Raw genomic sequence first — 12701 nt, forward strand, 5'->3', positions numbered from 1 at the left:
TGCATCTATTGAGATGATCATATGATTCTTATCTTTAACTATATTGATGTGATGAATTACATTTATTGATTTCCATATGTTGAACCAACCTTGCATCCCTGGGATGAACCCCACTCAGTTGTGGTACACTATCTTTTTGATATGTATTTGATTTGCCAGAATTTTCTTGAGAATTCTTACATCTATGTTCATTAGAGATATTGTTCTGAAGTTTTCTTTCTTTGATGTGTCTTTGCCTGGCTTTGGAATCAGGGTGATATTGGTCTCATAGAATGAGTTTGAAAGTGCTCCCTCTATTTCCTGAAATAAATTGAAGAGTATTGATATTAGTACTTCTTTAAAGATCTTGTAGAACTCGGCTGTGTATCCATCTGGTCCTGGGCTTTTCTTTGTTGGTAGGCTTCTAATGGCATCTTCTATTTCATCACCAGGGCCCTTATTTACAAACTGGCTGGTAGGCATAGAAAAGAGCAAGTGTTCCCACTGAAATCTATAACTGAACCCTATCAGCCGCGGCCAGCACAGTCGATTAACTGTTTGGTCACTCAGGGGAATTCTCAGGGAGTTAGAAATAAAACATAAACATACAATTTACCTTTAACCAAGCTCTGGGATGGCTCCTTTTTCTCTCTGCCTCAAGCTGTCAGCGGGGGAGCGAGGATCTACACAAGAGGCTAGTGAGATACAGTGAGCACGCTTTGGAGTGGGCTTTTATTGGAGAACTCTGAATTCTGGGGAAAATCCTGTCCAATGAAGGTCAAGGGAGGCAGTGTTGCAAGGTCAGGTGAAGTGATTGGGTCCCTAGGGTTGAGGAGAGACATGCCGCTACATGAAGACACCATCCTCAAACCCAAGAAGGGCAGGGCAGACTAGTGGCATTTCTGCTACCCTACGCCTCAATCACCCAGCTGGGGAGTGACTCAGTCACGTGTGAGGTTGGTCTCCCACAGAACCCTATCATCCAAATATTCCTTTAAAAAAATTTTTTTTTGGAATGCTGGAGATTAGGACCAGGGCCTTGCCTGGCTCTACCACTGAGCCATCCTCCCAGCCCCACTTCCTATGTTTGAAGTAACAATTACAGTGCTGCTTTCTCACACAGTTGTCCAATGGAGAAATCAGAACTGCCTGGTTGATTTTCTCACTGTCCCTGTGGACATCAATGTTATGCCATTTCACAGAATGGGAAGCCAAGGTCCTGAGAGGTTGTAGGACTTGCCCAGTCTCAGGCTCAATGTGAGAGAGCCAGGACTTGGACACAGAACAATCCAACAACAAGCCTGCTTTCCATTACATCTGCAGCTTCACACAGTCAGAACTTGGCCTCACTGTGCTTGGGGAAGGGCACTCACTTAGCAGATACCTCTATCCATCTGGGCTTTCTGGGGCAGAAAGTAGGAGAGAAAATTCTTAAAACAGCAGGGGAGCTGCACACTGGTCATAGGAACCTCATGTCTTGAAAATATTCTTCCATCTCCCCTTTGCTAAATGGCCTGCTGCCAGCCTCCCAGCCATTAGCTTCCTGATGTTCTCCAGGCCACTGCAGACTATGTAGTGGTGGCCCCGGCTCTTGGCCAGATCAGCCAGCAGCTTTCCCTGTGGCTCCAAAATGACTACCAGTTTCTTGGCAGCCATGAGGCTAGAGCTGGAGAGCTGCTGCCAGGAGAGGCCTGGGATGGTGGTGGCACCGGTTTGAGAAAAATGTTATTGTTCAAAGATAATACTTTTTCTTTCTTTTTTTTTTTTTTTGCGGGGGGGGGGGCGGTACTAAAGATTGCACCCAGGGGTACTTTACTACTGAGCTCCATCTCTAGCTCTTTTCATGTTTTATTTTGGAACAGGTTCTCACCAAGTTGCTTAGGGCCTGTGCCCATCCTAAGATGATACTTTTAAAAAAACTGCTCAAGGATAATGTAAGAATTGCATGTTGAGGACCTTCACAGAATGTCCAAACAAGAGCCAGTAGTGGATTTATGACTCATGCAATCATCTCATCTTTCACTGTCCCCACTTCCAGTAGCTTTAACCTGGATATGACACTGCTGTTCTGGAGTGTTGGGCAGAGGATTTTTTTTTTTTTTTGTGGTTCTGGGAATTGAACCCAGGGGTGCTTTACCAGTGAGCTACATACCTGGTCCTTTTTGAGACAGAGTCTTGCTAAGTTGCCTAGGCTGGCCTCAAAGCTGTGATCTTACTACCTCAACCTCCCTAGCTGCTGGGATTACAGGCATGTGCCACCATACTCAGTTACAAAACTACCTTTTATTTATCACTTAATATATATGTCTAAGCCTAGTTATAAGGGACAGGATACAGACAAACCACCACCAATTGGACAAATCTCATCAAGTAACACTGTCACAGCTGAATACCCTAATTTTTCAGATGGAGAAAATGAGGTCCTGAGACAGGAGGCATTTGCCCAGGGTTTACAAGGAGCCAGATGCTGAACCTTTGGAGATTCTACTCCTACATATTGCAGTACCAAAGCACTCAAGATCATTAAGCCTTGGAATACCTCTTTGAATACAGATTGAGGTAGGGTTTCAACCTTATTTTATTGTACAGAATCTCTTACAGCTGCCTCAGTACCATTTATTGATGAGTTAATAATTAACCTCATGAACTGCAACAGTATTCCTTAATCTTCATATGTCAGTAGGTCTGTTAACCTGCTGTTCCACTGGTCTGTTTGTGTATCAGTGTCAATACCATAAATGGCTTAAATTGCCATTTCTTTATAAATATATTGTGATACTTGGTAGGGGAGGTCTTCTGCTTCTGTCATACAGTTTTCAAATCAATTTAAGTTCTAGTAAAAATTTGAGATTTTCTTTTTAAACTTTTATTCGTTTTTTAATGTGGTACTGAGGATCGAACCCAGTGCCTCACATATGCGAGGCAAGCCCTGTACCACTGAGCTACATTCAACCCCAGCCCAAAATTTGAGATTTCAATTAGAATTTATAAACATTATTTGAAAATGAGCATCTTTATCATGTACTTTTAAAAACTATTTTTTTCGTTGTCAATATAGCTTTTATTTATATTATTTTATATGTAGTACTGAGGATTAAACCCAGGGCCTCACACATGCCAGGCAAGTGTTCTACCAGTGAGCCAGAACTCCAGTCCTCTGTACTTTAAAGTCTTCCTATCCATTAATAGTAATATAGGTCTTCATTTACTTGGGCCTTAATACCCTTCAGTAAAGCTGTCCATTAAGGTCATGAATCTCTTGACAGATTAACTCCTGTTACTTTGGGGAGAGTATCTTTTTTTTTTTTTTTCAAATTTTTTGAGTTGTACATGGACACAATGCCTTTATTTATTTATTTTTTGTATGTGGTGCCAGGGATAGAACCCAGTGCCTCATGAATGCTAGGCAAGTGCTCTACCACTGAGCCACAACCTGGGCCCTGGGGGAAGTATCTTTTCTTGAACTATATCTTGCTTGTTAGTAGCATATTGAAATAAGATTTCTCACCTTGACCTTAAATCCAACATGGTAATTTTTTTTTTTTTTTTGGAGTTACTAAGTGGAAAATCATAAGCAATGAAATACTGAGTTGGCTCTTTCCTTTCTATCCTTTCACTTTACTTTTTTTTAGTACTGGGAATTGAACCCAGGGGTACTAATCATTAAGCCATATCCTCAGCCTGTTTTTTTGTTGTTGTTGTTTGTTTTTTGAGACAGGGTCTTGATAGTTGCTTAGAGCCTCACTAAATTGCCAAGGATGGCTGGAACTTATGATCTTCCTGCTTGAGCCTCCCAGGTTGCTGGGATTACAAGTGTGTGCCACTGTGCTCAGTCTTTACTTTTCAAATTGTCTTATAGTGGTGGGATTTCCAGCACAATAAACAGATGTAGTGATTGAGGGCATCCTCATCTCACCCTGACGAAGTATAATACTTCAAACATTTCATCTTTTATAAAACATGGCACTTGCTCTAGGTTTTGTTAATACCCTTTGTGAGGTGATAGTAGCTGTCTTTTATTCCTAGTTTGCTAAGAGCTTTTTTTTTTTTAAATTTTTTTGTAGTTGTAGATGGATGGAGTGCTTTTGTTTATTTTTATGTGGTTCTGAGGATTGAAACCAGTGCCTCATGCATGCCAGGAAAGTACTCTGACACTAAGCTACAGTCCCAGCGGAAGAGCTTTTTTGTTTGTTGTTAAATGAGTATTAAACATCTTTTTTGCACCTATTGACAATCTATTTCATCTTTCCTTTAATCTGTTAAGAGTATTTGGGTCTCCCTACCTCCTGAAAGATGGTCAAGTAATTTAAAATATAAATAAAACCTTGAGGTTCTTATAGTGTTTGGCTTTTGAACTTACATACTGAAAGATATGTAAGAGACTAAAAGAGACTAAAAACAAGAAAGGTTGGATCCCCAGCCCAATGTGTCCTTGCTTCCAGATGAGACAGTAGACTGGACCCAGTGGGAGGGGGCTGGCAGAGGGAGGCCTGAAGTCTTGCTGTCAGGTACAGAAGAGCCCAGGGAACAGGGAACATAGGGAACCAATGTTGAAAAGTAACAAGCTAGGCCCCTCCTTATTACCGCTAGACATGGCTAACTTTCCCTGAAAACAGAGAATCCTCTTTCTAGAGCCTTACAACCAGCCTGAGTGTTAGTAGACCCTTTCCTACTCTCAGGAAGTGAGAAAGAGACACTAATTTGTTTATCCAAAGAATTCTAGGCTCCAGAAGAACACTAAAAAAATAGGTCTCCAGCAACAGGTATTCCCAAAGGTGGGTTTGGAGGGGAAGAATAAGCATCAGCATGGCCTAGCAGTGCACTTAACAACCCTGTCAGCTGTGTGGACATTTGGCCCAGGAACCAGGCCCAAGAGGCACAGCAGGTTCTGACTCCTGTCTTTACAATTCCAAAGGATTTCCTGGGGGCAGACACATAAGTATGGTGCAAGAGTACAAACAGAGACCAGCAGGAATTGTTTCAGGGATCAGAGGCTGACTTAGAACAAGGAAGAACTTTCACACCTCTTCTGATGGGCTGGGAGTGCCCCATCACAGCAAGTGAGCTGGGACCTGATGACCATCAGTCAGGAATTCTTTTGCCAGAAGTGGGCTGGGCTGGAATGCCAAGTGACTCCAGCTAACAGAGATGCCCGGGTTTACCCGAGAGCCAAGCTGGTCAATGCAGGGCTTTGGCACAGGACTGCTAAGCCTGTGGCACCATTCCATAGGTTTCCCTGCCCTCTGTGCCACTCGCCTTGAGACCTTTGATCCTCTGGATTAATCTGCCCACTTTCTAAGAGCTGGAGAGTCCCTGGAAACTATGTATTCCTGCATATTTGGCAATTTGGAGGAAGTGCAGGGATTTAAACTGTAGAAAGTTGCCAGAAAGCAGTCAGAGACCTTCAGTGTGAATTCTTCTTTGTGGAGGGAATAGTGCTTCCTGACTCTATCCTCACACACTGATGTGATACAAACAGGGGTTTTATTGATGCGACTTGGGAACCATGATAAACCCCAGCATGCAGGTTATGAGGGCTCTCTACAGCAACTAGGAGATGAAGGATGAAGGAGTCAGTCTCTATGAGTGCTGCTGCTTGGGGCACTTTGTTTCCTCTTATTCTTAAGACCAAGTGTGTAGGAAGAGAGTTCAGCACTTCACAAACTGGTGAGTGACCTCGTAGATTCCCACAGACTCTTGAGCCTTCTCATCATAATCAGTCCAATCCTATAAAATAAGAGAACAGAGTTAGTCAGTGTGGAGAGTGGAGAACGGGGACTTATGAGGACCCACTCAGGCTCAGACTCATGAACATGTATGACCCTGAACAGAGATAGACAGCTCAGGACTAAACTTTAGTTCCTCCAGCTTTGTGATTATGGGTAAGTCACTTAACTTCTCTGCACCTCAGTCCTCTTCTCTTACGGAGAGAGAGAGAGATGCCAATAGACTTCAGATTGAATTTTCAAAGAATCTTATCAGGAAATACAAGTTAAAGCACAATGGCTGGCACAAAGAGGAGCTCGGTAAATGCCAGCTATTGTTGTTAAAGGTGCTATGCAGATGGAATGAAGTAGTTTTTGTTGTTGTTGTTGTTTCTCTTGATTTGGGTCAGGGTCTCACTAAGTTGCCCATGCTGGCCTTGAAACTCCTGGGTTCATGTGAGCCTCCTGCTTCAGCCTCTGTGGAGGGTCAAGACTACAAATACATGCCACCATATCCAGTGTGAATGAAGTTCTTGTCCTTCCTTCCTTTAAGGCCTGAGCACAATTTTATCTGCAGCATACTATGTCCAGCAACGCAGATGATTACTGGTTAAGCTCTATAAAGTCACTACAAACAAAATTAATGAATACCGAACTACTGTTTCCAGTGGAAATACAGGGTTAAGGTCCTGTGAACATCTAGTCACATTTTTATCAACTGATCAATAACTTTGTTTTACCTGTGTTTATTTCTATTTAAAGACATGTTTTTAAATATTTATTATTGATTCATTAACATGAAGTTCAGAGCCAACAACATTGTAACCCATGCCTTGACAAACTTGATCCAATTTCTCCACAAGGCACATCTCAGCTTTCTTGCATGTAGAAACTAGACAGCATGACAGCAGTACACTTGGGACTATTTAAATGGCAAAATAAACAACTGCCAGGTTGCACTCGACTAAAACATTCAGGGGTTATTCTGGGGGAACTGGGCTAACTGGGCTGTGCAAAATAACCACACAAGAGACAGAAATACATTTTTCTTTGGGTTGCTGTGATGGCTCCTCTGACCTTAAGGGTTCAGAGAGAGAGAGAGAGAGAGAGAGAGAGAGAGAGAGAGAGAGAGAGAAATGCAAGCACCCGCGTGTGCCCACACGTGCTGACACCTTTTATCAAGGAGAAGCTAATCAAATGAGGCAAGGGGTCAGGATTCAGGGGGCTGAGTCTAGCTTCATAATGTCTGCTTGTCAGTAGGTTGAATAACATCTAGGTAGGTCACACCCAAGGGCAGAGTAGGAGAAGGGGGTCACACAAAGGGGCGTTTCCATGGAACATTCTATCCCAAACAGGGCAAGGGGTGATATTACAAAAGAACAGGTGAGCATAGCTCCACCCATGGGGCTGTAGGAAGGCATATGCCCATGCACAAAGACACTGTCCCTTGAATCCAAGAAGAGCTGGGCAGTCTGGCATGGCTGCGGCCAGATGCCTCAATCACAGCCGGGGAGTGACTCAGTCACGTGCAAGGTTGGTCTCCTACAACCAACAAAAAGCACAAAATGCAGAACCAACTTTCCACTGATAAGCCTTGTTCACAAAAAGGAAAATTCTCATCAGGTGCCATATAGCAAGCACCTTGCTAGATCTCAAGGCCACATACCTTCTCTTGCAGATTAATGTCATTGAAGATTGTCCCGGACTCCACACCCTCAGCAGCAAACCCATCCTGCAGGGGACAGGAAAGCAACAGTGAATATTATTCTGGAAGAAAAAAAGGCACTGAGCAAGCCTGTGAAGACTGGCCAGGGAGCTGGCTTTTCCAGCAAAGATTTTGGGATGGAGGACAGAGATAGAATTATTCTCGAATAGCTGCTGTTTCTAAGACCTGGTAGTTGCCTCAGGATTAAGTCTGTTTTTTTCCAAATTACAGCCCTGGGCTGGGGGACATAGCTCAGTTGGTAGAGTGTTTGCTTTGCATGCATAAGGGTCCGGTTCAATCTCCAGCACCACACACACACACACAAAAAAAAAAAAAAAAAAAGCCAAATTACAGCCTGGACCAGAAGGCAAGAGAAGTGGGGTGAAACACTTCTACTACCCTGATTTGCTGAGCAGCCCAGGGCATGTCACCCCTCTTTCTGGAAGTTTAGTTTTCTTATTTATGAATGGGAATGACAATATTATCTCTTCTGCCTTATGTCATAGATTTGTTGTGAGGTGAAAATGCTATATAAATAAATAGTGATCAACACTGGCTCTGGAGTCAGATGGACCGGGGTTCAAATAACAGCTCCAGTGCTTATTAACTGTGTGACCCTGGACAAGCTGCGAAATCTCTTAGAATCTTCCCTCCTCTGAAAAATAGGATAAATAATTTCATAGGGTTACTGTGATGACTATATTAAGTAACATGTAAAAGTGATGGGCCTGGTGCCCAGCATATAGAAGGCACTTAATAAGTGACAATTAGAGTCTTGACTTCCTAGTCCATAGCCTCTGTAGGAAGCTAAGTTCTGCTGTCACTTCTTACAACCCCTTCCCAAAGATACACACATACCTGGGGCTGGAAATCAACTGGTTCAAGGCCCCGGCACTCAAACTCTACTATCGTCTTGAACTTCTCATTGTCTTCAGCCTAAAAAGAAGTGTGTTGAGGAGGTAGCTCATCTTGGCCCTAAAGATGATTCCATGGCCCCCGCCCTTCCTGCCATGTGGGCCCTTACTGCCCTATGAGCCTAGAGTGGGACCCTGGAACAACTCATTTCCTTCTTAAAGAACCCTGCCTTGAGCAATGCTCCCCATGGAAACTTCTGTGGACAAGGAGGCACCAAAGAATATGGAGTCTGTGGTTAGCCTGTCTGGATGTGAGGCTGAGCTCTGCATCTCTTCCCCTCTGGGCATAATATTCATAAACTATCAAACGGAGCTGAGGAAACCTTTACAGGTTGATAATGAGAATTTTAAATTTGTATAAAGCACCTACCATAAGACCTAACACTATGCTCAAAAAGTGGTAGATATAGGCTGGGGTTGTGGCTCAGTGGCAGAGTGCCTGCCTGGTATGGTGTGAGGCACTGAGTTCAATTCTCAGCACTGCATATAAATAAATAAAATAGAGGCCTGTTGACAATTAAAAACAAGTATTTTTTTAAAAGTGGTAGGTAAAATTATCAATACTACAAATATGAACAAGAACATTAAGCTACCAAGTCTCCAGATCATGCAAATGGTCCCAGTACTCTTAGCCATAACCTTTCGCTAACCATCCATAACACTGCAAGGGCAGATGTCTGCCTTAAAGTCTTTGAAATGGGATGTGTGTGTGTAAAGGGCATACCTGTTTAAGGATAGGCAGCCAGGAAATTCATGCCTATCTGACCCAGAGGGCTCACAGCTAAGTGCCATGCCATATATTCACTCTCATCCTGTCATTTACTGTAAAACCATTTCCTGCACTCCAACCATATGTGTAGCACTGGTGAGGCAATTCTTCATTGAGCTTTGTTTTGTTGTTTGCTGGTCTGTATCTTCTGCTACATTATGATTTACTTGGGAGTAAGTCCTCATTTAATTGCTCTCTTTATGTTTGGGACAATGTGAAAATTGGCCATAATTCAAATATTTTATAAATACCAAATAAGAAAAGGATGAATACAAATAACTATCTTTTAAAAAACAGACCCAAGGCATACCCCAACCCCCTCACTTTTGGGCTAACTTGTTATGTAATAAGGTATAACCATCTGGTAATAATATTGGCACTCTCCAGCATGGGTTGCACCAAAGGACTGCCCCACTCATAGTTTCAGAGAAGTCTTGCTAGTCCTCTAAGATGCAGATAAGGCATATACTCTCAGCCATGGAAACTGAGCAGCTAGCTTGGGTTAGAAGTCCCTGGAGCTCCAACAGCACAGCACTTTTACAAAGGTACTGCAATGGCCTGTTTTGACTCTTTCCCCTAGAAAACACTCAGTATATGGTGAATGAATGAGGGACTGAGTGAATGAGCACCTGAGTGAGTGAAATTACAGAAAGAAAAAAGTACATGAGTAAAACCCCTACAGAATGTTGTTTTGCTATAGCAATAACTCTACAACCCAGGCCTCCTAGCTCCCAGTTTAGATTTAAACCCACCACATCTCCCACTATAGCAGCAAACTTACATTGTAAGATTGGATGGTGCTTCTCAAAATATCTGAAACATAAAAAAAAAAAAAAAAAGTCAAAGTTGACTTGAATCCATACTGTGGACCCCTCTAGGTGCCCAAATATGGCCCTGAGAAAGAGACAGATGCAGAGGCTTTAGCATCTGAGGACTGAGTTGTCCACAGTTACTTGAGCCTGCTTTCAGTCTGCTATCAGGAAGCTGTGGGCCAATCTGACCTACCTATTGAGTTTTCCCGTGCACATAGCTTGCACTTCTGGACCATGGAGACACTGTGACGGCCTCCCTTCAGTTCCACACTATCCTGGGGAGAAACAGAATCTCTAGTCACATATCAATTAAATGCAAGGATCCTAGGGATATCCTGTCCCACCACTTATTATCCAGTTGAACAGAACAAGACCAAGAGAGGCAAATGACTTGCTAGGACAATCCTGAGGACTGGGGAGTATAGATCTCAGTGGTAAAGCTTATGTTTAATATGTGCAAATCTTGGGTTTCAGGCCTCAGCACCAATTTAAAAAAAAAAAAAAGAAAGAATCTTGGGAAGGCTTGACACTGAGGAAAGGGTTCCCCCTTGATTTTGATTATGGTTTCCAGTACTGATTACACTGAGACCTACCCTCCAAACCACAAACAGCAGTGTCCAAAGGATTGGAGAAAGGAGGGCCAGTTTCTCTGAATCCCTGCTCAGATGTATGTGTAGTGTATGTCGGGGGAGGTGGGTAGTGGTGGGGAACATTACCATAAGCCGGAGGTACTGCCATTTCTCTGAAATCTCACCACAGTTGCCACATTTCATCTTGGAAAAAGAAAAGCATATTAGTAAAGTAATTGGCTAAGTCGGGTAGACACTGAGGGAATGGTAAGGACAGTGTGAGTAGGCAGGCTCAAAACTTACTTTCTGTTGGAACTCTCACTTCAGTCCTTAAAACCAGCCCAATCAAGGACAAAACCAGACTTATCTCTAGGCAAAGAACAAGTTGTTTCTCATATTGGTGTACCCACTCTCACCTAGGAAGTGCCCAGGATGGCTGGGGATTCAAGGCTCCTTTCAGTACAGAAATGGCCTTAACAGACCCCAGCAACTCTGTGATTAGGTGTTCCCTTGTGTTCCCACAAGCCCTGTCAGTGCCTGGTTTCAGTATTTATTCATTATTGTTCTGTTACTCTTTATGTCTCCCTCTGTGCTTCTTGAAGCCAAAGAATACTAATTCTCCAAGTAAAAGCCTAGAACTCAGGCTTCAAAATATTTGGAAATAAAAGTGGTCAAAGGTGGTGTTTCCCGAAGGACAGGGCTTTAGGCAGTTTCGGAAGGATGCCAGGATTCCGATCAAGAGAACAGGGCAGGGGTTCTGAAGTCTGCCACATGGAAGGGCCTCAAACTCTTCAGATAAGAGGACCTCTGCGTCCCATGCCACTGAGGGGACCAGGATTACCAGTAAGGGTGGGTTCATGCACAAATTTTAACTAATTCACAATAAATAAGGTCAGATCAACAAATAAAACATAAGACAAAATTATCATCTTAATAAATAATCAACAGATTCATTCACCAGCATTTCCTTTAGTGTCAGTTTATAGACTACAACATACTTAACAAAGGAAAAATTTATAGCCGGGTGCAATGGCGCAGGCCTGTAATCCCAGCAGCTTGGGAGGTGGAGACAAGAGATCGTGAGTTCAAAGCCAGCCTCAGCTACAGTGAGGCGCTCGCTACCAACTCAGTGAAACCCTGTCTTTAATAAAATACAAAATTGGGCTGGGGATGTGGTTCAGTGGTGAGTGCCCCTGAGTTTAATCCCTGTCTCCCCCCCCAAAAAAAAATTATAAAAAAGAGTTGTAAAACCGTCGAAAAATGACCAATAAACTTAAAAAACAAACCAAAAATTCTGGCCTGAAAAACGCGAACATTTACTATGTCTGGTTAAATGTTTCTCATGCTACCGGAGAGAACGCTCCAGTTCCAAATCAAGATCAGACCGGGACGCCTCCTGGGGAGGTCCGGCTCGCGGCCCTCGGGTACCCCCCTAAAGCCCACCGCCTTCCGAAGCTCCTCCCTTCTCACGTCTCAGGGCCCGCCCTCCGCGCACCTTCAGGTACCACCGGAAGTCCTCGCCCACAGGACGGAGGTTCGTGACGTTCTCCAGCGTCGCTTTGAGCTGCAGCGCGATTTTCTGAGGGGAGGGAGGACCAGACCGACAGTGTCGGCCGCGCTTGCGCACATCCACGTTGGCCCTCCCGGCTCGCGCATTACCTCCTGTACCCTTAGCGCGAGCCCATTCCTTCCATTCCCATCTGGCGCGAGATATTGCTTTCCAGGGCCTCGCCACCGCCCCGCCACCACTCCCGCCCCGGTACCCCGGCCCCAGCGGCGAGTCGCCTCCCCCTCACCCCCATGGTGGCCCAGCTCAGCGCGGCGCCGTCTGCGACGGCTACTTTCTGGCAGGTCGTAAAAGAGGAGGCGGCACTTGCGCACTCTCAGTGCGGGCAGTTTGGTGGCGCGTGGTGGGCAGCAGGGCAGGCGATGCACTAATTCTTCTGTCACCTTATCTGCCCCTCGGGGCTTTTCCTGTTAGGGGAATTGGAAACGGTGGAGGTTTTTGAGTGTGACATTATCTGGTGCTCAGACGCACTGAAAGGTGCCTCCAGGAATCGGTCATGCCGCAGGTACCCAATTTTGTACCAGCATAAGTGGACAGTTACCGCCCCTCAGTTCTCTCCTGCCTCTTCATTATTTTCTCTTCTCTGGGCTTCTCAGATCACTTTGGCTCCTCCTGCTCGGGGGTGAGAAGGTCCGGACCATCTTGGGGACAAAGAGCAGGTCTTAACTGGGGTCTTAACTC

The 12701-nt window shown here is 44.2% G+C and overlaps 1 protein-coding gene and 1 long non-coding RNA gene across 3 annotated transcripts; one reads left to right on the forward strand and one right to left on the reverse strand.

Moving 5' to 3' along the window:
* The first annotated feature begins 1766 nt into the window (after window positions 1-1766).
* On the forward strand, window positions 1767-7701 carry LOC144368059 (uncharacterized). The gene is made up of 2 exons (XR_013427790.1): window positions 1767-2538; window positions 4044-7701. It is a non-coding gene; the product is annotated as an uncharacterized LOC144368059 (long non-coding RNA).
* Window positions 5445-12366, reverse strand: Czib (CXXC motif containing zinc binding protein). Of its 2 annotated transcripts, XM_078026293.1 has the most exons (8): window positions 12250-12366; window positions 11949-12032; window positions 10601-10657; window positions 10078-10159; window positions 9854-9885; window positions 8248-8325; window positions 7351-7416; window positions 5445-5706 (listed from the first exon to the last, which is right to left on the reverse strand). In XM_078026293.1, exons 1-8 carry the CDS (start codon window positions 12253-12255, stop codon window positions 5629-5631), a joined length of 483 nt encoding a protein of 160 aa, XP_077882419.1. In that variant the 5' UTR covers window positions 12256-12366; the 3' UTR covers window positions 5445-5628. The 2 variants fall into 2 exon arrangements, with proteins under 2 accessions (XP_077882419.1, XP_077882420.1); XM_078026294.1 differs by lacking the exons at window positions 11949-12032; window positions 12250-12366 and adding an exon at window positions 10757-11900.
* Window positions 12367-12701: the final 335 nt, after the last annotated feature.

This window comes from Ictidomys tridecemlineatus, chromosome 11, assembly GCF_052094955.1.
Source record: "Ictidomys tridecemlineatus isolate mIctTri1 chromosome 11, mIctTri1.hap1, whole genome shotgun sequence".
NCBI lineage: Eukaryota > Metazoa > Chordata > Mammalia > Rodentia > Sciuridae > Ictidomys > Ictidomys tridecemlineatus.